The 27,574-nt window shown below is 36.1% G+C and overlaps 1 protein-coding gene across 2 annotated transcripts in view; it reads left to right on the forward strand.

Annotated features, from left to right (window-relative positions):
* NEGR1 (neuronal growth regulator 1) overlaps positions 1-27,574 on the forward strand; it is a 924,209-nt gene that overhangs the window by 733,641 nt on the left and 162,994 nt on the right. For both annotated transcript variants that reach the window (XM_017863075.1, XM_017863076.1), the window contains one exon: positions 4,386-4,537. In XM_017863075.1, the coding sequence (XP_017718564.1) occupies positions 4,386-4,537 (152 nt within the window). The remainder of the gene's footprint in view (positions 1-4,385; positions 4,538-27,574) is intronic.

Consider the following 27,574-nt stretch of genomic DNA (forward strand, 5'->3'; position numbering starts at 1 on the left):
ATATATATATATATATAACTCCATCCTTGGGAAAGGCATTATGAGATGTGTTGTGGAAGGGACCTGTATGCTATCTTAATGTCATCTTCAGATTTTCAGATAGAACTAAGGTCCATGAGATAATAACTATGTCATATTTTTCCTCTATGGTTCCTAACTCTCTTTCAGCATAGAAGGCATTTAATCATAATTTGATAACCAAATAAAACCCCATTTCTGTTAAGTCCATATAAGAATTCTAGCATCACTCACGGCTTTTTCTAAATCCTTCTCTTTTGTTATAATTTGAGCTGTATCTTTAGTTCACACAACATCTTGGAATTCTGCAAGCCTACAGTCCATTGCTGACATTAACATTCCTTGTCTTCATAAATAAAACTTCTATGATTCAAGGGTTGACTTCCCCCACCATCTAATAGCAAAGATTGATTAATAAGACCATATTAATCTGCCCACTCATATAAAGTGAATTCCAGTCTCTACAAGATTTATCATTATTTGAGAATGCCTCCCTCACTCTTATTCTAAGTTGTTCTAATATTTAAAATGTTGTCTGATACTTCTTAATATATATTTCCTACATTAGGAATGAAGTCTTTCTGTGGCTGTTTTCATCTGCAAGTTGGTTTCTCTAGAGATATCTGTTGTTATTCCTGACCTGGAAAGACAGAGAGTGAACAATAGTCTTAAAATGTGGATTGAGGCTAGATTTATATATAAAATGAATGAGGTCCAGTGTGGCTGCTCCATTTACTAATATTTTTGCAATCTTAGCAATCGGTACTGATGGCTATGTGGTCAGTTTTTTGGGGTGATGTTGCTGCAGGCTCTCTTCTGGTGGTCCCAGATAGCTGCTGCCTGGAGGGAGGTTATGATTGTAAAGTTTGTGTCCATTTTGTGAGTAAGAAATATGTGTACCCCTAGTTATCAGTAGGCTTTCCATGTGCTACTTCTGACTGACACTAGAAAATATAAGGGACTATTCTAATTCAGAACTAGTTAGTGGGTTGGGCTGTGTCACTTATGAGCTGACAGCATCTGCTAGCAAAGCAAATAGCCTGCAGTTCACAGATTTATAAGGCATTGGCAAAAGCCAGAAAGGAGAAGAGGAGTGAGAGTTATGGTTCTCAATGTGAAGCAAACTTCCATTGGTGTCAGAGAGTAGAGGACAGCAGGGTCCACAGAAATAGAAGGATCTTATAACTATCTTCCCTATGATAAAAACACAATGAAGAAAAATGACCAGGTATTTCCAAGTAGGCACCATATAGTACTGATCTCTGCTGAAGAAATGGATGCCATATTTAACTCCGAGCTCCACAGAATTTGTTTGTCCTTTTTTTTTTTTTTTGGCAGGGAGGGGCGGATTTCAACAGAGGCTATAAGAAAGCATATTTCTTGTATAATCTAACTCAATATAAGAATGATTCTTTTTACAGAAACAAAGTTATAGACAATCATATTAGAACAAATCAATTATGTAAAGAAAAATGTCATCAATTAGAGAGCTCTTTTATCATAATTTGGTTTTAGTCAAGGAGTGAATCACATTAGGGTCATACAGGCTGGAGTTTCCAGGTGTGGCTCAAATTTATACAACCAGTAATTAAGGGTAGATACGTTCATATTAACAAGGTCCCCACTGTGACTAAAACACCCTTCAGTTGTAAACACCCTTTTATGTGCTGGATTCTTCTCCTTGGCTCTGAGCTTCTCAAGCACAGAGATCATGGGTTGCCCAGTCTTGTCCCTAGTCACTCAGCCAGCATAGAGCTCATCTTTGAAGCAAATTAATGAATATTTTCAGAATTGATTTGAATAATTGAGAAAGCCCATCTTCATACCCCAGAACTCTGCAGGAAAATCACAAAAGTACACTCTCTATAGACACATACACCATATCAGAAGTCACTCTCTCACAAAGTCAGCTTTGCAAAAGTCCTTCTTCCAACCATCTACCAGATGAAGAGAGGTTTTCATGTGGTGTTTGAGGAGTCAGCACTTCTAAAACACACAACTACAGAAGAAAGTAAGCTTTAGATTTCTCCAGTAATTTCAGAAAAGTAGCTTTCCCTAGAGGGAAGAAAATTCCCTCAGGGAATGTAGTTTTCTTTTTATTGGCCATAATAACCTGCTTGACTGATCTGAGTAGCAGGTGTTGGAGCACTAATGCTCCACTCTGGTAAGGATGCACACGGTACTGCTGGCCAGAAGCCCAAAATGGGCCCACACATACGGAGTATGGATGTGCTGCATGATTCAGCAACATCTGTGGCTGTGCCTTCAGATACATTTAAGGGCAGGGAACTGGAAGCTAATTCACCCAGAAAGACAGCCATAAGGAACATAAGCATATAGTGTCATAGAGTATCTGAATTTACTTCCTCAAGTCTTTCCCCTGGGTCTAGCCAGTTGAAGGCCCTGGTTAATTTCTCTCTCAACTCTTCAGCAGGAAAATCGTCCTGGTTTTGGTCAATGAAACACAACAGGGATTTAGTAGTCTGGGAAGTTTCTGAGTCCTCTGGAGAATGTGTCTATAATAAAGATGTGGGTAAATTGATTTAAGTCATAATACTGAAGCTTGCAAGTCAATGAAACTGTTTTTTCACAGAGCACCGATTAGCTAAAAATAAAGTTGTTAATGTGATGCAGAAAAATATATAATAATGACTATGGGAATTTAGCGTAAATGTTGGTAGGCTTGAAATGTGAGACAGAAGAATAAAAACTGCCATATCCATGATATTTTATGCCCTATTATCTTATGTCAGAGTTGGAGATCATTAAATTTATTGCTCAAGCTAAAGTTTGTTCAATGTTTATGTAACTCAAAGTTTTATTTATCTGATTAAAGTTTGCATTTGGGGTAAGCCAAATTCAGCTATTACATGAAATACAAGTAATTCCCAGAGTAATCAAGTATGACTGCTCATCTTAATCTACATTTAACTATAGTATATTTCATCTAAATTCAGGTGCAAGCCACATAGTATAATGCAAAGGAGTTCAAATTGAACTCCCAGAGGATGCCATTTATTAGCATTTTCATAATTAAAAAATACAAAAACTTGAACACATTAAAGAGAAAAAACTACCATGTCATTTGGACTATCAGTTTACATAGCCTATGTTGTGATCAGTGTAGCTCCTTTGCAATAAACTATGGGTAAATTGTGGAGAAGTTAGTATCAAATTGACATACTCATTGTAAGAAAATTTACATTTAGAGAGAGAATTTCTTGAAGAGGCCACTGAAGTGGGCTTACCAATGCCTATGTTGGGGGAACATCACCTGGACACCATTGATGTTTGTACTATTTATTATGTACCTAGGATATCACTATTAAGTGCTTTGTAGGATTCAAATATCAGAGAAAGCATGTTCATTCAACCTCTCCTTTTGAGGAATTTAAAACTATTCAATTTATTTGTTTTGAAAAGGCTTGTGTGCATGGAAACTGCTAGAGAGAATAGTGCAAATGAAACATACAAAGAGAGAGATAAGAGTCCTTTAAGATAAATTAGAAAAAGAGAGATAAATCTTTGGTTAGACCTAAATGAGGAAGGAAGAATTTGAATAGCAGAAATAGAAGGTACAAGAGATAGGCTACAGATTCAGAAAAAGGGTGAAGCAGAAGTAGGTACAACATGCATTGAGAATGGTGAAGACATGCCAGCCTATTTCAGAGTGAGGGCCTCTGGTGGTAAATCCAGAGACTGTTGGACTATTAGTGTGAATTTAGGTATAGCTGAATCCCATACTGAAGCCTAGAGAGTTTTAAAGACTTTCCCTGACACATTACTAAAATGTGGCAGTAATGGGACTCAACTTTAAATGCTATCTCCAATACTATATGGCTGTCTCTTTCTAGGTTTAATGCAAGTTATCTGTCTGAGTTGTACAAGAGTAAAGTGGTGTTGACTCTGAACTCAGAACCATCCTATCCCAGTTGTAGGGTTAACTTTCAACGGAGTTATCTAATAATATTTGAAATGACCCAGACATACCAGCTTACGTAGAAACCATCAGTTTGTACTTTCGGTGGAATCTTTATATTTATTTCCTTTAAACTCCTTCCTGACTGTAGTAGAAGAGATATTATTGGTGTGGTGTGTTTTATTTTCTAAAATATGTAACAGTGCATAAATAGGACATGTAGCTATCCAAGCTCAGTTTGTTACAGAAACAGTCTACAGCTGACATGCAACCTCACTTCCCCCAAATCTACTAATGTAAGTGAAATGTAAATTGCACCATTATCAGGTTATATGCTAACGTCAGCTTGGTGGAATTGTCTATGGGTTGCCATGACAACCCCAGCTAAGATAAAAATGAAACTGATATTCACAATACATATTTACCTAGAGCTTATTTTGTCTTCTAGGCTCTTCAATGGCCAACAAGGAATTATTATTCAAAATTTTAGCACAAGGTCCATTCTCACTGTTACCAATGTGACACAGGAGCACTTCGGCAATTATACTTGTGTGGCTGCCAACAAGCTAGGCACAACCAATGCGAGCCTGCCTCTCAACCGTAAGTAATGCAATGGTACCAAAATGCTCCCAGGGGCCTCTGGGCCCCTATCCATCAGTAGAGATAAAACCTAAGAATAGAGTACATTCATTTTAAAACTCAACCTGATGTGACACATTCCTTATATGTCACACATTCCTTACACATGGAAACTTTGCCCCCAAATCATATAGTTGTCCAAAGATTTTATAATCCCTGTAGAAGTCTACATGTATATAAAAAATATGTTAGAGCTGAGAAAGGAAAAACTACATGAATAATAGGGCTAACTGAAAAAATGTCTTTGAAGTCAGTAGATTTGGTGAGATTTTGTTGTTTTTTAAATGTATTACATAATCTTGAAGTATAGATTAACATGGCTTGAATTTACTCTTGGTTGGTTTTCATTAAACATTCATCTTGGGATAGCCAGAATTTCGCAAGCCATACATAAAATGAAACAGCAAGTAATGATCATGGACAAAATATTTTATCCATATAGGTAATATTTTTACTCAAAATTGTATTTTAAAATACAACTTAAGATTTTATTCAAATAAATACTACATTTCTAATGTATCTTACTTCCTAAGGACTAAAAACTAGAAAAGAAGCACAAACAACACAAGGATCTGGTAAAAGGATAGAAACCTCCATGAATGTTTCCTCCCATAATTAATTTTACTGCTCTTTAGAAGCTGAGTAAGCAACAAATTGTTGCAGCCACAAAATATTCTTAATTTTGAAATCAAATGTTTCTCAAAATGTTCAAAGAAGACTAGAGAGAGTATACTGTGTTTTCAGTGCCTCAAAGTTATCTGAATTATCCTTATCTCTTATAGTTAATATTTTGTAGTAACTTGACAAATGTATGTTTGTCTTATGATCCTGTTATAGTAAGCTGTCTCTGAAAAATGCAGATATTATATAGTTCATCATAGCTATCATTTCCATTTTGCAGAAACGGGGATGGGATATATGATGTTCCTACAACTTAAAAATATACTGTAATAAGTTTCCATGATTTATGAGCTTTACATTACCATAATTTAAGAATTCTGATGTGAAATAAAATATATCAGTTTATATCACTTCTTTTATTATCCCATCCTAATATTCTTTAGTACTCAATTTGAAAGAAAAACATTGCTTGCCATGAAATAGTTATAGTATAATATGCTTGCTTAAGTTCCTTCCATGAGGATGATTTATTTAGTGAAATTATGAATAATATAAACCACTGAAAATATTATAAAGCAGTGTGAATTCCAATTTAATGTAAATATTGATACTTCTTTGGTATATTATTAATATTTTAAATGGTTTAAATATTCAAGCACTTGAAAGAATAAATGAATTAACACAGCAAAGTAAAGACAAATTTAAGGCTTAATAACATATTAAGTTTTGCTATTTAAATTTTTAAATTACATTCTGATTTTCAAAACTGAAACATTAATGAATGTGAAAAATTAGGAACAAATTCCACTTGTGTAAACATTTGTTTTACTCTGGCAATCTTAACACAAATGTCTGGAAATAATATAGTGCTGAAAAGGCTTGTAAACGTAGTGCCTTCAGAAGAGACTCTCATCATCTCTCTCTGCCATTGACTTGCTGTATGCTGCGGTGCTATTAAGTACGTACAATTTGATTAATTTGTTAACAAAGGCAAAATATGAAAATCTCATCTGTAATTATGAACATAGCCTTGGGAGTTTGGGAAAATGCCCATATATTCAGAACCACTTGTACGACCTCATCTGAAGCTCTTACTGCCCTAAGCATTTTATTTTGTCTTAAAGTTATTTTATATATATTCCATCTCTCCATCAAATTATAAGTTCTTTAAGAAGACAGGATCAATGTCTGATTAGTTATTTTATTTCCCATATCACCAAGCACAGTGCCTGCTATTTAATAAGCAATTAGTAAATCTTTAGTGAATAAATGAATTAAACATTGACTAAATGAATGCATTGATTAGTGAATAAATAAATGAGTGAATGAGTTTTAGCTGTAGAATTTGTACTTGTAACCTCTACAGATACAAGGCAATATGACTGTAATTACAAATAGCACAGTGTTAGCTTACTCTGAAATAGACTCTACTCTTATTTTTTATATGAACTTGTTCATTTAATTCTCACACAATCCAAAGAGCTAGATTCTGTAATTCTCCTCTTCTAGAAAGGAAACTTAGAGAATATAAATGTGGCCGAAGCCAAATGGTTAGTGACAAAGCAAAACCTTAAACCCTGACAATCCGGCTTCAGATTCTAAGCTTTTATCTACAATGCCTACAACCGGCAAAGCACAGCACTAGACATTGGAAAGAAAAGGGTTAGTAGGACTGGAACCCCATCCTGAAGGAGTTCTCAGATGAGTGAGAGGTGAGAAACAAGCAAGCAGGCAACTATAATGCAATATGGTCAGTGGTATCATAATGGGGCAGAGAAGATGCTCTTACTGTAGTCTTAAGGGTCATGAAATAACTTTCATGTAGAATAGCCAATACCACCATTTGAATTATAGCTAAGGTACAACTGAAAACATCATCTTAGCAATGACTATCTCGTTTTCTGGGGCAGAACTTTTCAGGAGCTCATTCAACAACAATCATGTGCACAAAGTATAGTGGCACAAATGAGAGAATGATCAACTCAGTCAGTCTCAATGACTCAGAGAAAAATATAGAAGAGATGCCCCTTGAGGTAAAGGTGATTAGGTTGAGCCTGGGTGTGGGAATGGTGATGGAAGAAACAGAGAGGCAAGCACTCTAATGCGGAACCGTTCATGTAAAGACATGGCAGTATGAAACAATTCAATACATTTGAAGACACTATAGTACTTTAATATGGCTGGAATAAAAGGTAGAAGGAGAGTATTGAGAGATGAGGGTAGACAAGTTGGCAGGGATGAGGATGAGAGAGTTGAAATGAGTTTTGGCTGTATCCTGGTTTTGGAGAGTTACGGAAGGATTTTAACAAGGGAATGATACAAACAGATTTGGTTTCCAAAAGACACTCTTATGCATTGTGAACTGCTAAACCCAGATAGTAAACTTTTAATGCTAAAGGCAAAATAACAATAATAATAGTAACACCAAAAAGAATAGCAGAGGCGAGAGAATTGAGAGCTAATTAGGAGATAGCCATTAATGACCAAATCTGGCAAAAAAAAAAAAAAAAAAAAAAAAAAAAAAGGAAGGGAGTTGCAAGGATCTAGATAACTCCTAATGTTTCGTTTGCATGAAATTAGCCAGAATAAGTGCATAAGAGAAGAACTGAGGCTTTCAGATCTTAGGAGGAGGTAGAAATTAAAGGAAAAAATTAGATCATTTCTAGACATTTTTAGTTCGAGGCAATGTCTAATAGGTAGCTGGGTATAAAGTCCAGAATGGAGACATAGGTAAAGTTATCAGAATGGAGGTAGTAGTTTCAGCCATGAGAGTAAATGAGACTTCTCATAGAAGCCATGTAGAGTGGAAAGATTACCAAGGACAGAAATCCAAGTAAAATTAGCATCAAGGAGTGAGCCTAGGAAGAGAAGCATCCTGCAGAAGCAAGCAAATTCAACGTGAATGGAGATGCCTGAGGAGGGCCGGCACTGTGGAGTGCTGTGAAATCTGTCAGAGCAGCCCATTTCAAGAAGAATGAAGAGTCAGCACTGTCCTGTGCTACATCCACTCAGGGAACATCTGAAAATCAACCACTGTCTCTGACAGTAGGGTGGTTAGTTACTGGTGACCTTTGCCAGAGCAGTTTCTGTGTAAAACTGAGAGTAGAAGCCAGATTTCTGTGATTAAGGTTAAATAAATAGATGAGGAAATAGAGACATGGATAAGAAACTGCTCTTTTCTGAGGTTAGGCTATGAAAAGGAGAAGACAAGGCTGATGTTATGCCTTGATGTCTAGCTGCTGGTCTGATTAGAATTCCTTTCTGATTAATATGGCCTAGCGGCTGTGTGTGTATCAGCAGCTCCCTGACCTGCAAAGATACAACATCCTAGCATTTGATGAACTATACTGTAGTGAACTTGCAATGTTTTCTGGTTTTCTGCAAGTCTCCATCATTTTCAGCTTGTTCGCTTCTTTCTCACATCTTTCTTGGGTCCCAGGGAAATAAGCAAATTTTTGATTTAACGTGAAGACACCTTAAACTCCTTTATCTTCCATGGCCTGTAGGCTTTAGGCAGTAATTGTAAGAGAACCTATAATTTTAAGTAGAGGTTTGAGTAATTTCATCAATAGAATTACTTTAAATTACTTAAGGTAAAAATGTATGTTTTCTAAAAGAAAAGAAAGCAAACTTTATGGTGGAAAACTACCGGAAAGCTAGTATACAATGAAGATCTGTCATCCTCCAGATTCTCTGTCCAAAAATTCCTGAAAGATTTCTTCTACGTTGTAAAAAGTACAAAATTGGAAAGGAAGAGAGGGAAAGACAGAGAGAATATTCTGCAGATCAATGTATATTAGCCCTCAGGAAAGAAGTGTTTTAACAAAATTTATAATGGATAACAGTATGCCAACCATTCATAGCAAAATTCTTATTAAATAAAAAATTGAAGATTCAAAGATATTTGTTATTTTATTGTTATTTTTCAGTGCATTTTTTGCTTCCTGAACATGAGCAACTAAAAAAAATGTTTCTTCCAAGTCTGTTCTTTAAAGACTATGAACTGAGTGGTCCCATCCTGCCATCTATGGGTTCAATTCATCAAATGTACACTATCACTTAAGTGGGAATTCAGTAATCAGTACAACATAGTCATTTCTGTAAGTAAAACATGTTGTACACACTTTGTTTCTCACTTCCACAAAAGTACAAATATTTATTATAGGGCACGTATTCAAAGACTTGCCATCTAACGGGAAATAGGAGAATTAATTAAGGTGGAAGAAAGCTGCATAAGCAAAGTGCTTAGAATTCACACAGCCTTAGTTTAATACAACCCTCTCTTGAGACCTAATACATGGAAATATTTGGTACAAATTGAGTCTCACTATCGATAAAGACTCATTGCTTAAAGTCCCAAAATAGATAATGATAATATTGCTATGATGTGTGGATGCTAAACTCCCCTCTCAGGTGTTCCTAAAAATACAGTGTCAAATCCTTTACTGTAATATGGGTTCTACAGGTTCTAATGATGCTATAGGGATCTCTCTCTCTCTCTCTGTGTGTGTGTGTGTGTTTACTCATGTATGCATTTATTCAAAGTAACAAAACATTTGTCTCAGAAATATTACACGTAAAACATTCAAAGGACTGATCAAAACTGTCTTTTCCCTGCCTTAGCAGCCCTGTGGAGACAATAATGAAGTCCTAATTTTAAACGCTTTATGCTGTCAGGGCTTTTTAACTTTCCGGAATGTCTCCTTTCATATCAGAGAAAATTTCTTCCCAGCCTGTTTAATGTGATGGGCATCTCTTCTTTTCAGATAAAAAAAGAAGTCAGTAGCTAGTATCCAAAAGGAAATGGAAGAGGAGTCTACTGAAGAAAGTAAGAATGAGAGTAATGTAGCAGTTTTTCCCTGGTTAGATTCAACCGATGCAAGCAAACAGTACCTTTCAACTGATTTGTTGAATATGAAACTAGCTGTGTCCCTGCAAGTAATATTTCAGCTCTCTGCTTGCTTCAGATGTTCCCACATGCCAGTAAGCAACGATACGGGTTCTGTTACTTTTGCCTATTACAATGAACCCTGAAAGGTGATACCACAGATGTGAATGACTCATATTTTAGATAGAAATTTATCTCTCCTCTTGTAACTTAAAGGAGATAGGGTTTTCATTTTGGTTGAAAGAGGCGGTAATAAATTTAGACTTGGTGATTATTGAAGACAGAGTGCTGTGTGAGCTAATCTGCTTTATCCTCGCAGCTTTGAGATGTTAATGAGAAGGCTTTCCTGGATGTTCTACTAATAAATATTTAACAAAAAGTAGGTTTGCAGTTGTAGGTAGAATGTGATCCGGGTATACAGGCCTATCTAATTGTTATCTACCAAACAAAATAACACACACAGACATAACCATCACACAAATCATGAATATACACAAATTTGCTGAAGTGGAGTATGAGTAAAGCAAGAGAATATTTTTCCTCCCCAAACTCATACCTGGAACGTGTATGTATTTTCAAGAAGATAGACACAAAATGGCCATTTAGTGGCATATGGGAGAGACAATAACCAGCAGGCTGAAGCAGTCAGAATGACTTGAAGTTTATGGTGCTCCAAGTCACCAAATTGCCTCTAGTGAAAACCACATATCAGTTAGCGGAGCTTTAGTTACGTTACATTTGTCAATGCGGAGCTTTAGTTACGTTACGTTTGTCAATGCACAGAAATTGGAGCTAGAAGATGTCTCAGATTTTACATAGTCAGTTTTCTTCCAACTTTCTTAAGCAATGGAACCCTTTATTCAAACCAAATAAAATCTATGCGAACTCTTAATGTATGACAAAGATAAAACTGGAGTTAGTTTGGTTAAGTTGGAGACAAATCTTATTTTCCTACCCATCACATTACATAGCGGCCTTGAAGCCTCCCAAGACATCATACAGTTCCAAATAATTTGTTTTGAAAACTTTTGTCTAAACCAGTTTTTTCACTTTATAGGTGAGGAAACTGAAGCCCAAATAGGATGAGTCAGAGTCCAAAGTCAAGCAATATAACTAGGGTTAGAATTTCGTTTTTACTACTCTTTTTCCCGTGCTTGTCCCACTACACAGGTGGAACACCAAAAGCTTTGAGTCGAGCAGATCTGAGTTAAAACTATAATCCTTCATGAAGGATTGTAGATGCTTTAGTCACCTGACCTATAAAATAGAGGAAAATAGATTCTTTTTATAGGATTATTGTGAAGATTAAATGAGAGGACGTGCAAAATCGCCAATACACTACTAGTCTAAAACAAGTGCCTATTAAATGCTAGTTTCTTTTGCTGTCCTTCTCATGTATAATTCAAATGTTGAAGGGTAAACACAGGCAAGCACAGATCTATATAACCTGAATAACTGTGTAACTTTATTTCACTGGACAGACAAATCAGCAGCACTGGTTCTTTGATTCATTTATTAATGCACTATGTATATCATTATGATATTGTCCTTTTTATTAGAATTATTAATTAAATCGGCCATGCACGTAAGCATTCACTTGTCATGAGTAAAAAAAAAAAAAAAAAGTGGAAAGGTTGTACAAGATTAATTACTCTACTGATGTGTTTCTCCCAGGTTAAGAGACAATTTGACAGCTACTGGTACAGCACATACATTTCCCACAGCTGACAAAGGGTCAGTAAATTCAGAAGGGAAAGGAAGCTTTGGTATTTGGTGTTGTCATTGATCAGCCTTGAAATATGGCTTGCTTAGGAGGATTAGGGACCAAAAGATATAGAAAATAAATTAGAATTTCCAAATTAATCACAAAATTTTACTAGAAGCCCTACCCTTGGAGTCAAACTGGCCTTAAATTGGAGAGCTCCATAGCAATTAACTGCCTGACCTCAGCATACCAATCTATAAAATGAGGAGACTAGACTAACTAGTCTCCAAGTTACCTTTCAGCTGTAATGTTTTCAGATCCTAAGAAATCTGTTTGTGTTTAAAACATAGTATGTATGTATTGATTGTTATTTTTTAAAGTTAAACTTACTCTAACAAAGTAGAAGTGCTGCCAATACTTTTAACTTCTGTATATTTTTGTTATTGAACTCAAAATTATTTTATTTGACAGAAAATGCATTTTAATGTGCTTGTCTCTGTAGTGAGTTTCCATAAAACTTAGCTCAAGAGCACTGCCAGTCTAATCATTTTGTCATCTCTATACAGAATTTTACTCTCCAGAGAAATTTCCTTTATGTTCACAGTTGCAACAATCTTGGCCAGTAACCTATGAAAAAGGCACTAGAATAGACATTCTTGCTTGCTATTTTATTTCACACAGCTCTAATCCTGTAACTAATTAGGCCAAAATGTGACTTGAGTATATGGGGTTGTGCCTATTAGGGCTTTGTAAAAATGAAAACATGCCAACATTTCTAATCAAAAGAAAACATATCAACAGTCTTTCTTCAGTATGCCTTTCCTGATTGTTTCTCTCACAAAGCCTTTTGGAGGTCCTGTGAGATACTTCTTTCCCAGCACTTCTGAGAAGTTTCTTGTAGCATACTTACCCAGCATGCACTGTGTTCCCTGTAACTATGACTCCATCTAAAGTGAGATCCAATGGTTTGAGCACATAATAAGGTGGCAAAGTCTGGGCCACTGTATCACCTTCACTTCTGTGCTGTGATTTTTCTCTGAAAATGGAAATATGACCCCTAATAAAAGATCCAGGAATATGTGTGAACAAAATGATTATTATGAAGTTCTGAGTACCGTTATGATTAAACTTCCTATTTCTCCTTAGAGTGAAACATAGTTAATAGGGTGCTCCACTAAATGAAAAAGTAAATTGAAATTGGCTCTTTTTTTTGCCATTCTGATGTTCCAGATAAAGGTAAAAAGAGGAGGAATTAACTGTGAAAGCAATAATATTTCAATGGGCCACTCTTTCTCCAAAGCACTGTAAATTCAGTTTTAGTATCCATAAAACTGCTAGGGAAAAGACTGAAATGGCATGTCTTCATTGAATGTGGCTATTCAGTGTGGACTGGATTTCCTCTCTTTATAAATGTAATTCAATTGGGATTTCTCTGCAGAGATACAAATTATCTATCCACACAGTATATGGCTAAATAAGATTTGAATAAACCAAGCAAGGCTTGCTTGCATGGAAATGTTATTTCTCCTATGCCCTGGCCAGGCATTTATAGTAGGTTGGATTTTCCAAATTTTAGGTTATTTTTAAGCAAGACTTCTCTTTCAACAGTTTTAAAGAAATGAAGCAACTTCAGTTTCCTAGCTCTAAAATGTGTTTTTTAGATAGTTGCACAATCTTCAGTTCCTTTCTTTGAGTCAATCCAATTAGTGCATATGTGGAGCTGCTTAATTAGTGAGGCAGATCGTAATTCTTGCTGAAGAACCACTAAAGTCACAATCAGTCCACTTAGAAGGAATTCCAAGTTTTCTAAAATACTTTCTAAGACAAGACTAACAACACGCTTTCCTGTAACTGGCAGAATAATAGTATATGCTCTAAGAATTAGTGACCACAACTATAGGGAAATTTGTTTTTTCTCAAAAAAATTATAACTCCTTGGGAGCACTGTAGTTTATGATCTGCGTATAAACTGTAGATAATAACTGTAATCAAACTGACTAACATTAACTAAGTAAACACGTTTTTTAGGAAAACTTGCATAAGCGATAGATGCACATCAACTCTGCAAGCTTGACTCTGCTGGAAAAGGATACATTGAAAGGGTTCATTTCTCTCAAGCTAACATGTGCCTGTTGGAGGCCATATTTGACATCCTTTCTTACACCCATTTTGCTTCATTCTGCAGAACCACCTGTATTTCTCTAACATTCTTCCTGCCAGCAACACCTGAAAGAATGAGCCTCACATGCTAAAATAATCTAAGGCTGCCACATATCACCATCATGAGAAACTTTCCATTTATTATTTTAGTTTCCTGGTTACTATGCTCCTTAATTCTTTTCTCTCTCTTATTATGGTGATGGTCATATATCTTTTAAAGTTTTTTATTTTAAGTTACTGACTCACATTAGTGATAGGCTCTTACCTGTTATTTATTTATTTATTTTTACTTTCTGTATCCTTTCCTCTTATTTTCTTCCTCTTATTTCTCCTCAACTCCAGGACTTAATCATCACCAAAAGAGACAGATAGATGCTTCTCTAACCAGGAGTATAAATTCAGAACGGAACCAAACAGCCTCTGAATAGGCAAGCCTGAAATTGCTTTTGAAAGCTTCATCACCGATAATGTAATCAAACTTAGCTTACCCAAAATTGATTTAAGTTGCAGCCTAAGGGCCAACCTTTGACCAGGGCAGCGTTCACACTTGCATTGATTCTGCCTGCAATTGAATTACTCAGGCAATTCTGTGCGCTTTTAGCTTTAGCCCTGGAGTGCAAATGGCCAATTTGGGAGGCAACTTGCTTGTGCTTGAAATTTGCAGAAAGATTTTCTCATACATTTCTGGGGAAAAGCAGGATTACTTTTTAAAAATATTATCTTAGTCACAGAACTCGCTGCCCACAGCACATTTTGTTTCCTTGTTTTCATATTTGTTTTGATTTGAGAAAACTTAGTTTCCCCCAAAGAATCTCTTCTGACTTTGGAAAGATGAGGTCTGCTCCTTCCATATGTGTACTAAAATTTAGAGGAAATGAAAATTAATGAGAAAAAATAAGGCAAAATAATATGCTGCTATTAGATAGAGGGAAAGGCCAGAAACACACTGTATTTTATAGTTCTAGGGACAAGAGTTTAAAAAAAATGGTTATGAAGCAAAATAATACTCTGTAGGTCTGTATAGGATTGTATTCTATGACAAATCCCTCCCTTTCTTTCTAAAATATTTTATGAGACTGGCATGAAGAAACATTACAAGATGCTTTTCTGCATCATAACAGTCTTTTGTTAAACATTTATATTTTCTATAGTTTTTCCCTTTGTACTGTATATCAATCGTACATTATCTACCCTCCTCACAAAACTTCTTTCATCTTCACATAACCATACCATCTCCATGTGTTTATTTTACATAATTATAAAAAAGATTCAATTGTATACCTTGCAAAAACTTCTCCATATTTCTATTCAGTCTTCCTAAGTAATATTTTATGGCTTCACTATGATACATTTAGTGGTGAATTGTTAAATATTTAACTGAAGTAAAGGATGTGTATAGGTTGGGCATAGTGCCTTGCTCCTGTAATCCCAGCAGTTTGTGAGGCTGTTGCAGGTGGATTGCTTGAGCCCAGGAGTTTAAGACCAGCTTGGGCAACATGACAATACCCCATCTCTACAAAAAATAAACAAAATTAACTGGGTGTGGTTGCCTACACCTGTCATCCCAGTTACTTGGAATGCTGAGGCGGGAGGATCACGTGAGCCCAGGAGGTCAAGGCTGCAGTGAGCCGAGATCATGCCACTGCACTCCAGCCTGGACCACAGAGTGAGACCCGGTCTCAAATTTAGAAAAAAAAAAAAAAATGTGTATAATGAGACTTACAAATAATAATAAATTATGCAATTATCTTTATTGTAAATTCCATATAGTCAGTTGCTTCTCACAGATTCTTTCACTGATTTTTGGCAGAATCTTGTATCTGTAACCACCCTATGATTATAATCCATATATGTGACATGCATGATGTTGCACATGGAGCTGTATTCTACCTAAGAGGATTATTCTAACTTGAGTAAGAGATGATATGTTTATGATAATGAGTTAGATGAAAATAACCTGTGCAAATTTTTTGCTGAATCAGAGAATAGTTTTGGAATACTCCAAGAAAATTTCCCCAATTTTTTGTGTCGACATTAATGTAATGGCCACAGACATGACACATTACGTTTAATCCCTGTTAACATTCACTTCATTGTTTTCTTAAGTCTCGACAATCAACTAAGCAATAAATCAACCTGTAACTTGGACCTTTTGCCAGTTTCCATGGTATAAACATTCCCAATATGGCTGATTTCAAACTACCAAGTGATGTTACTGAATGCAGAGTTGGGAAGAGATGTGCCATATCGCACACCGTTGTATAATATTCTACAATACAGAAACAGGGATGTGAGTAACCTGAAGATTATAAATAATAGTACACTGTAGTAAAGTAATTTGGAGGTAATGAGGTTTGAATAGTTATTGCATTTGTGTTTAGTATCATTTATTAATTCTAAACTTATAGAATTTAATTTTAATAATGGCTGTATTTAATAAATAAATAGCAGAATTTCTACAACTTTCTCAATTGGCCTTACAAGCTGGTATAAGCCAGCTTTAGCATGCCACTATCTATTTGAATGGCTATAAAGGAGAACACAATTTCTCCCCATGCAACCTACATGACTCTAGACAAATTACATAACTTCACTTATCTTCAATTAGTCCATCTGTAAAATGGAGCTAAAGGAGTAATACCTAGCTCACATGGAGGTAGAATAATTAAATAAGATAGACATAAAGTTCCTGGCTCCTGGTAAGGATTTATACATTATGGCCTTTCTTTACCCTCTTATATAACTTCAATGCTCTCCCCCCCATTATTTATATAGTTTTCTTCACTTTATTTTGAGGTAAGGATGATTCTATTCTGCATCTCCAAATCCATATAATGACCTCTGACAAAATTAGGATTTTATTTTGTGTCTATTATAAACTCATGCCTACCTAAATATTGTCACATGCATGCCACATTTCTTGTTTAAATTTGCTGCAACACAAACCGTTTCTTTCTTACAATTGACTCTTACTATGCTTCATTCCCACTCCACAGTAGATTTTAAGCAACATTATTCATTTATTCCTAAGGTATGAGACCTCAGAGGATGCTTATTTTGCAGTATCTTTATTCTATGAAGCCAAGAGAGAAAAACGTACAACCTGGTCATAAAAAGCATTCACATATTAGGGCATATAAGCCTGCACATTAACATCACAATAGGTTTCAAATCTGTTGTTATCTTTCCTCTAACTTGGCCAGAGTCAGGGGAGGAGGAATTTATATGTCAAACTGCTTTGAAATAGGTGGAATCAGTTCCCTTTTATATCATCCTCTCTGCTACTATATATATATATATATATATCTTTTAAGTAGTTGCATTGTTTTATTTTTCAATTATTCCTAACTTCTTAGTTATTTAAAGGAAAAAAACACATTTGTAGGCTGCATGCTTGGGAGATAAGATTGACCAGTAATGTCATAACTTTAAAACTTAAGTATTTTTTCACTTATTCAGTTTATTATCTATATGCCAACTCGCATGCTATGTTGGGAATACAAAGTTGAGCTAAAATAACTTGATTCATAACCTTTTGGAGATTGTCAATTTTGAAAGGGAGGTTGGCAACACAAGCAATGATCACAAAATGTAATTAATTCTTAGGGGTGATAGAAAGAATGACTAGTATAAGTGAATAATAGAAATCCCATTTGGCTGGAAAACAGAGGACAATTACAGGTAAAGTGGACAGAGCTGGGTCAAAAGAGGGCACATGATAGCTTCTAAAGTGGACTTGCAAGGAAATGTAGTAGAAATGATATGAGCCACAAACATATTTTCATATACTATTGCTAGCTTTTAAAATGTGAGTGACAAATGAACAGTGATTACTAGAATACTGTAATGCTTTGGTTCGTAAGATGTGTCATAATGCATGTGAAATAATCCCAGTTACTAAGATGAAGCCTACTGTTAGTCCCTGCCTTAACTTCTCTATGACTTTTAGTACTCCACAGACAGTGCACTTATTTATCTTCTCCTCATATATTTCTGGAAAATCAGATATACTTGTGCCAATTTTTTCTTAAAGGAAGTGTAAATTACTTCACTGTTGATTTATTAAGCTGATCAAATAGTAAGATAATAAGTACTGAGCTATTTAATGAAATGTTTAACCTTTTTCTAATATAACCTTCCCTAACTTTTTTCTAGTACACTGTTAGTCTATTCATTAATTCATACCATATTTGTTTGGTCTAATCTCTTTTTCCTTCAAATTATACAAGATGTTTCAAGAAGCCCCCCAAAGACATTTATGAGCAAAATCTTTCATCTCTGAGTAAAATAATACAGCTAAACAGTCTTGCCCCTGAGTAAATCCATAAAGAATTTCTCTATATAGATGTATAACAACTTGTCGTCTGATTAGAGAATTGCCTGATTGATAATGGCATGATAACAGCTGATTAATAAATATTAAAACTGATTTCGGTGACCTGGAAACCACCCCATAAAGATAATTTACCAATTCAGCTACAGTTTGCTCTAGCCAATGAATTACTAGCCATAGTATATACTGTCACCAGCCCCAGATCAATGAAGAAATAAGTTCTCTAAAGAAGAACTTGCCTTTGTATGTTAGTTGTTTTTTGTTTCATTTTGTTTGGCTTTCATTTCTAATAACTTATATCTCTAGTCCCAGCCTACCATCTTAAAATTGGTTATAATAGGAGCCTGATGAGAGAGCTGAGATGGCTTAGCACAAATCCAGCATCACTGTTAATCAGCAGGTATAATAAAAATGTTTATGTGTATTATACCCTAGTAACTGATGGGTGTGAGAAAAGAGAAGTATTAGGAGAGAAGTATAGCAGCCTTTATTTAGTATGGCTCATGTAATATCAGACTTAGTATCTAGGCTCAATTAGAGAATAAGGAAAGGCAGAATGTAACGCACTGCTATATCTTGATACAGATAATCATGACTTCAGGAGTTCAGAGAGAGTGTGTATCAGTACTGGGGAAAAAATAGCTCCAAGGGAGTATTCTGCTGATGGTGATTCAGAATCATTATCTTCAAATATAAAGGACAACATTATTATCTTTTGTGATTTAACAATAGTCGAATTCAACGTGAGATAGGCCTAGCTTTTAACAGTTTTGGAAAATATTATGTTATGTTATTGTTGTTGTTATTGTCGTTGTTTACAAAGGAGAGTTCAGCAAAGAGACAAGCTTAGACAGAGGACGCTTTCAGACTAGAAATTGGTCTGATTACCACATAGATGGATAACAGAAAAAATCTGGAACCTATTATAATATTTTGAAATGACTGTTTAAAGTGTATGTGCATGTATATAGCTAGATTAAAAATCACCCAATATTGATTTCAGTTCTTTATGGCCACTACTATATGTATTGATTGTAACCAACCCCTTCTAAAAGACCAGGATATACATAGTCATCTGGGTTTCTGTTTATATTTCTCACTTCAGAGTGGGTTGGCTGCTCCTCCAACATTGTTGACAGCTTTTTGAAGTTTGCAGCCGTGTTACAGGCTTCTTCCTAGGTGATCCCTTAAAGCTATAAAATTCTAGCCTGACTTCTTTAAGAAAACTCCTGAAATCTTAATGTCTAAAACAAAGGTCTAGAAACAAAAGCAAATTATTTCATCTACATTTTACTTCACCATTAAAATTCCATCGAACCTAAGTGCTTAGAGACCCTCCACCAAAAGGCAGGAATATTCCAAGAACTAATTTATCATTTTTTATTCATTAACATTAAAATCCTTTGGGACTTGAAAAGAACTGACAAAAAAAAAATTACAATTCTGTGAATAACTTTCTAGACAACTTCTCTAAAGCATCTGTGTTAGTTAGAATTAGAAACAGTAGCAAGTGACAAAACCCAAAATAACAATGACTTAAACAACTTTATTTTTCTCTCACATGGAAGCCCGCAATAGCCAGTGCAGGACTTGGAATAGCATCACTGTATCAAGGACGTAGCCCCCTTCTATGATTTTGTTCCAGTTTGTAACATTCATTCCCAGGGTTATTTTTTAGTCCAAGGTGGCCACTTCTGTTCAAAGCATCGTACCTATACTTTAGACTTTAGGAAGAAGAAAAGAGGGAAGGAAAAGGTCTCATCCCCTCCCTTTATAAATGCTTCCCCAAATCTGTAGACATCACTTACACTTATGTCCCACTGACCTTTACCTACATGGCCACACTTAGCTGCATGGGAAGTTAGAAATTTTGTTCTTCGCTAGCATTCTTTGCCAAAAATTGTGGTTATCTTATTATAGGAAAAGGATATAATAGATATGAAAAGAAAACCAGTAGTCTTTACTACAGTCTACCCCTTTGTGATGCAAATATCTAGGCATGCCTTTCCTTGTCCGTATAGAACACACTCATTCCTATCAAAGATAGAAAACCATGGTTTCTTCATCAAGATTCTAGATAACTGAGGACTAGAATCTCTGAGTGATTCACATTCTTCTTCATCAGCCTGAATGTGACATGCTGTCTGATGATCTTTCGGTTAAAACAAGTTGTGTGTGTGTGTGTGTGTGTTTTCTGTCATACACAAGCCCAACATACTATGGTGGAATATGAACCAGAAAACTGCAATAGGACTCTCATTCTGAGAAGAGGAGGAGAAAAAAAAAAAAAAAAAGAACAGCAGTCACTTACACACCAATGATCAGATCCTGCCAGTGGGAAGAGTCAGGATTCACTTTTCCAGCAGTATAATCTGTTCCTTAGATAACTTCATGGGCAGCCACTCATTCTGTGCTCTGGGAAGAACTCTCAAGTTCTTTGTCCTCTGTGGCTCTTGCCTGTATCCTCTGGAAGTTGTTTCTTGGACACTATGCTCCAGGATCACTTATCAAGAAAGCACTGGGGCTGAGCAGCTTGCATGGCCCATTTTGTACTGCTGCAGACTGGGGACATCTTTAAAGGTTGAACATCTGTAATAGTAGACAAGGCTTGTGGTTTCTTTGACAAAACAATTTGCTCAAAAACCTGCTAGCCTTCCAATACAGTTAATTTAATTCGTTAATAACATTAGGGAAAGCTTTTTTTTTGTTGTTTTGTTTGTTTGTTTGTTTGGGATGGAGTCTCGCTCTGTCGCCCAGGCTGGAGTGCAGTGGCGCCATCTCAGCTCACTGCAAGCTCTGCCTCCCGGGTTCACGCCATTCTCCCACCTCAGCCTCCCGAGTAGCTGGGACTACAGGCCCCCCGCCACCACGCCCGGCTAATTTTTTGTATTTTTAGTAGAGACGAGGTTTCACCGTGTTAACCAGGATGTTGTTCCTGACCTCGTGATCCGCCTGCTGTGGTCTCCCAAAGTGCTGGGATTACAGGCGTGAGCCACTGCGCCCGACCGGGAAAGATTTTTAAGTAGAAAGGGCTTTGAATGCTGATAGCTCCGATGCCTCACTTACTATCCTCTGTTTTCTCTCAGCCAAAGAGCAGCTACATTGAGGAGATCTGAACTGGTGTGCTTGGTTGGAAAGGCAATACCCTTAGTCTTGTCTCCGCCCTCAGAGTTCACTGACTTCCCACAGCAAGTGCATTAGTCTTCTTTGATGTCAAGGTTGATGCTTTGTAACTATTTCTCTGCTGCTTTGGTTGGAGACAGAAGCAACTGGCTTTTTCAATGTTGCAACATATAAATTACCAGGCTCTTAATCAATTTAGATAGTAGGGAGCATGAGCTCCTCCCTTAGCAGAGGTGTGTATATTCTTTCCTCTCTCTGTAGATCAGCTAGCATTATACTGAGTTTATGGGTGAAAGTGGCATAATGCAGGCAACACATATGAGTGTTCCACATTCTCCTATTCTTCTTCTTCCCTGAAAATTATCACAATACAGATTTAGTCTCAGAATTATTTTGTCTCAAACAACAAACAAATAGTTGTTCTCCTGAAGATGTTCACATTCCATAATACCCCAAATGAATAGGGACCTAAGAATTATCAAAACTAAATGGACCCAGGGACAATCAAAATGGTTTATGTATTTTGAGTTCAATGAGAAGTTAATTGTCTTCCCTGAATAAGGGAACACAGAACATATGCACATCACTTGATGTAGAATAAGTATGGGCTAAGGGAAATAAATTATTAAGGCTTCTAAGAGGTTCCCAAGTCCCTTGGGCTAAAATAGAACATAAATTTATTGGTATGTGCTGTATCTTGTAATGATGGGACAATAGCAAAGAATTCCTAAGACATGAATGCTGTTTCTAAGTCACTAATAATCTGTAAACTCCCATCACCTACTTCATTCCTCTCTCCTCCCCTCATTTTATACATGAAGAAATTATCCCCGAAATAAAAGTTAGTAACTATTCTTTGGCATAATTTGTTAATGGCAGAGCCTTGGTAAGAACTCAGTTTTCCTAATACTTTATTTTTTCCAACTGTGCTAAAAAAGACTGTAGAAATCTGAGTCAATAACTGCAAAGCATCTGAGATTATACCCTACTTACAAGCTAATATTGTTAGCTTGCCACAATCTCATGGATGCTGGTAGAAAACACAAGACTCCTGGGTCAGAGATATAAAGCTTTATTTCTCACAGCAAAAACAATAGGCAGAAAGTCAACATGTTTGCGTCAGTTTCCTAAGACTCAGTTTCCATAGGGATAGCTTGGCTGGCCATTATGGATGCGTGTACATGCAGTAGTTTCTGTTACAAGAGAACAATATTGAGTTTAGGGAATCTAGTATTTTGCAGAAGCCAGTTAAGTAAGCCTGCTGTTTTTCTCAGAGGAAGACATGACTTCATCCTGTAAGAAAAATGGCCTGAATAAAAGCATTTACTTTTATCCTCTACTTGGGTCTTTCATTTTTGGCATTCCCAACAAAACAGGTACAGCAAAGCATGCAGCAGTGCAAGAGACCCATAAAGGAGTGTCTCCCAATAATCTGCAGATACATAGAGATAAAAATGGTAGGTGTACCCTTTCAAGGGCCACACTCCATTAAATAGCTAGGCTTTAGGGGAATTCTGGTTGAGTCCCAAAAGGGCCTTTTTAGGTCACCAAAATCTAGATTCTGGGCCTCTATTTCAGAAGTCTAGAGAGTCTTTCTTGTCATCTGCCTGGGACTTAGCAGACTATGATGACAGACTGACACTGTCTAAAAAATATATGAGACTACAACATATATTCTGAGTAGACCCTGGAATATCAATTTATTAATTTATAATAAGAAATTGACTTGGTTTATAATATTCATATTGGCATGATCAGCTCATCCTGTTCCTAAAGTGAACTACAAGAGAAGCCACATCAAAGTCAGAAGTCATTTTATTAATTCATTATGATAAATCACTGTCTGAGGACAGAAAATTGTTGAAGTCTGTAGGATTCTTTCTCTGTAGTTAGACTTGTAAAGAACACCAGATCACAATCAGAAGGTTGCTTGGTGACCATGGAATCAGAAGAAGGGGAGATAAAGAAATCCAACATTTAATGGCATTAGCCTAAAATCAACATTGATTAATTCGTCTCAAAAAAATGGCAATTTTGCCAATAGGAGTAAATATGCATAATATTCAATAATTCTGACTCCCATTTCTCTGAGTGATACATACATCATATCAATCTTCAAATTCATTCCTGTTCCTTCTCCAGTTTTCCTCTGTGACTTCCCTTTATCTGTTCGTGTAGCTAACCAGATCCTAGATCTCCACTTCCTTTCCCTTAGTGTAACATCAAACCTAAAATAGCCATACCCACATTAAGCATACCCACAGTGTTTCCAAACCAGAGGCAATGTCATCATGTAATTTCGTATGTGGGAGGCGAAGCTCCCCAGCACAAAGGGATTTTCTGCAAAACCCTTATCCTAACAAGAGTTCTGCCTCTGGAGGTTTTTTAAACTAGGCTTATCCAGGAGCACTTTCCTTGCCAGTCTTCACAATAACTGAAAATTGCCTTCAAGATGATATTAGAAAGCCAATCTAAATGGTCACCCTTTATCGACTATTCATTGATTAGTCTTCTAGGGTACCTTTAAGGATGTAACAAACCAGAAGCAGAGGTGCTATGTTTATTCAGTTATTAGTGTCTAGCACAATGATATGTGGAATCAGGCATTTATTAACTAGTGTTGTTTCCATAGGAATAACTCCAACATGGAGTAGGTTAGTACACTTATACGCATTTGCAAAATAAACTTGAACACATAGAGATGAATTTAAATGAATATATACCCACAAGTCTGCTATTTAAAGCCTCCAGACCTCATGCATACATGGCTGACCCCTATGCTGGTAATCAATGCTTAAGCAGGACTTTGCCGTGATATAAAATGCCTAGCAATTGGCAACACCAGATGCTTTGCTTTTCTCAATAGTGAGAAAAGAGTTAATGTGCAGGGTACTGTTGTTAAGCATATTATTTTCTGTTCAGAATACTGAAAATAAGTATGTGTTAAGAGTTTGTGCTCACTTTAGAAGTAGAAACCCCGTGAAACAGATGATAATGACGTGGTCTTGATCTGAACAGAGCCTTACACTTCAGCTGTTTACTTGTCCTCTTCCCTAGGAGAAATTAGAATTTCCCAGAATCTCAACAGCCTGCTTTCTGCCTTTGTTTAGACTTGCTATGTGTTGCAAGACTAATGGGTACTTTCTGTAGTTGTGATTAAGAAAAAGGAACAGAGATCAGAGGGGTCAGCAATGCTTAGATGGCATGTTAGAGTTTTAAACTCTAATAAATAACTTGTGGTAGGGCTAAATAAAGCCTATTTAAACCCAGAAATCATCAGTATTCTAATATAAAAGACAAAGGCTAATACTCAGAGCTAATTTGAAAAATTAAAACTCCAAAATATGGCCTAAATATGGTATAAATTTACAGAATAAAGAATTATCTGTCAGGCCTGCCTGGTTTCAGTCTTATACTTGATATTGTGTGAAAATTAGCTTAAAAAGGAGGCAAGGGCTCCCTCTGTCACCCAGGCTGCAGTGGCGCCATGACAGTTCTCTGCAGCCTTGACCTCCTGGGGTCAAGCCATCTTCCCACCTCAACCCCATGGGTAACCGGGACTGCAGGCGCATGTCACCATGTCTGGCTAATTTTTTTGTGTATTTTTTGTAGAGACGTGGTTTCGCCATGTTGCCCAGGCTGGTCTTGAACTCCTGAGCTAAAGCGATTCACCCACCTGAGCGTCCCAAAGTGCTAGGATTACAGGCATGAGCCAGGACTCCCAGGAACATTTTAAAAACTTTTTGGTGATGATATTGTTGTTGTTGGTTTTGCATGTTTTAGCCAATTACTTTGTTTGACTTGCATCTTGGCAAAATCAATTTGGTCAATCATATAGAAAACTGCTATTTATTTAAAAAATGGTAAATCAGACTATGATTCATAATAGATTTACTTGTGCTTCAGAGAATTGTGAGAATAGTCCTGTACTGATTAAATAATGTGATGGTGCCTTTCCTGAATATGCTTTGCGAAGCAAATAAACACATATGGCTTCTCCATTTTTACTCTCAGAAAACTTTAGATATGTCTGTCCCAAAATATATTCATGAATAAGAAGGAAGTGATGATAAAATGCTATTCATGGCTAAAATGTGTCCTACTTTCTAATACGAATTTTCACAACATATCTGAGTTCTCTACCCATTAATCTATGTTTCATGCAGAGTTCGAAATGAAAACTTGCTTTTATTTTTTTGTATACCATCGGTTTAATTTTGCAGTTGGCTCACATACCTGGAATCAAAGATAGACATCAGTCAATGGTGACTTTTCTATCAATTCAAAAGATAAAACCATACAAACAATAACAACAACAACAGTGACAAAAGCTTTTGACTAAGCCATAAGCTACAAGAGAAATACTTTGTTAATTCTCCATTTTTTCAATTTGGTTAAAACTTACATTAATTTTCTCTTATAAACTATAATGACTTGTTTGAAAAATTTAATTGTTATGCCTTCCTGTGCTTAATGGAAAGAAATAGCTAGAGATATCCAGTAACATTTCAGAACATTTTTCTTAGAAAGTAATAATAATAATAATAAGGACCCAGTATAAACAAACTTTGTAAGTTTATAAGTACTATTAAGGAAAAATTTAACCTAGCATAAAATAATTTGACCACTGGAAGTATGCATTAACAAATAAGAGAAGTATTTACAATACAGTGATTTTGTATTACATCTTATACCTAAAAGATAGACTTGACTATTGGGCAGTAGCCATATGTCACTTTCCAACTTATAAATGTGGGTAATTTTACTTCTTTTAAAATCATACAGAAACAGTCCAGTTAATGTACCATAGGCAGTTTTTCTAAGGTATATAAAAACTCCCAATGAGCTATAGTTTTAAGCAAGGAGCACAAAGTTATAGTTCTACAGTAGTATCTGTGGCATTGGGGTATAACCATGCATCACTTGTCAAAGAAAATGCCATGTACAAAAAAATTCAAGCCTATACAACAAATTAGAAACAGCTTCTTGTTTAAAAACACATAAAAATTTATTAAAGGATTATCTCCTAGAATTCTTTTAAATCATGGACTCCCCTTGGAAAAGTCCTCTGTGTGTCAACAGATTATAAGAAAATGACTCGCAAATTATCTTGCATTGAAACTTTTTTGTTGTTGTTTTTAAGGAAATAGGCATCAAGAAGTTAAGTAATAGATCACAGTCATAAAACTAGTTAGTGGCAGAAATGAAGCCAGAACCTTGTTTTATATAATTCAGTGATTGTTACTCTGTAACCACTACCACTGGAAAAGAAGCCCAGTGCTTAAGTCACAAAGGGGAAATGAAGTGACCCCACTGGTGAGCCACACTTGTGTCTGATCTCTCCTAAAGGTCATTTGAAACATGGTTCAAGTCACCCCTTTACAACTCAGCAAGGAAGAGAATCCCTCAATGACTTCACGTATAATGACACTTTCTGTCTTCTTTTGCCAGCAAGTCACACTGCAGCTCTCTCCTGAAGCAAACCAAATAAAGTCTAAGCACCAGATATTTATTATCTCAATTCTGCATTTAGTGAGGGCAAGAACCATGTGTAACCCCAACTAAACTGAATTGTCTTGTTTTACAAAATAAATAAATAAACTTTAAAACTTTCAATGCCCAAGCAGTAGTCTAATTACTGAACTTTTTAAAGGATATTTTTACAGAAGAGATGCCAGATTATTTCAACAACAATAATGGATGTATTTATCCCTGAAATGCACTAAGCCTCATGTTAACTGCTCAAATAGAGTTTTTTCTCCCATCTAAGCTCAAGCTGTGCTGGCTCTATTTCCTACTCCTTCTTTCCCGTTCTTTCAAGCCCCTCCTTACCAGATGATAAGTTTTTTCTTTCTTTTTCGGTTCCTTTCTTATGTGAAGTGATTCACTTATTTATCTAAGATTCTAAAATTTATATATTATCCCTAACAACAGACAAGGTTTCTGTAGGCTTAAAAAGGATCCTTGCTGACTGGGTTCAGCAGCTCACGCCTGTAATCCCAGCACTTTGGGAGGCCAAGGCGGGAGGATCACGAGGTCAGGAGATCAAGACCATCTTGGCTAACATGGTGAAACTCTGTCTCTACTAAAAATACAAACAATTAGCCGGGCGTGGTGGCGGGCGCCTGTAGTCCCAGCTACTCGGGAAGCTGAGGCAGAAGAATCGTA

The sequence above is a fragment of the Rhinopithecus bieti genome, unplaced genomic scaffold (assembly GCF_001698545.2).
Source record: "Rhinopithecus bieti isolate Rb0 unplaced genomic scaffold, ASM169854v2 scaffold_66718, whole genome shotgun sequence".
Classification (NCBI taxonomy): Eukaryota; Metazoa; Chordata; class Mammalia; order Primates; family Cercopithecidae; genus Rhinopithecus; species Rhinopithecus bieti.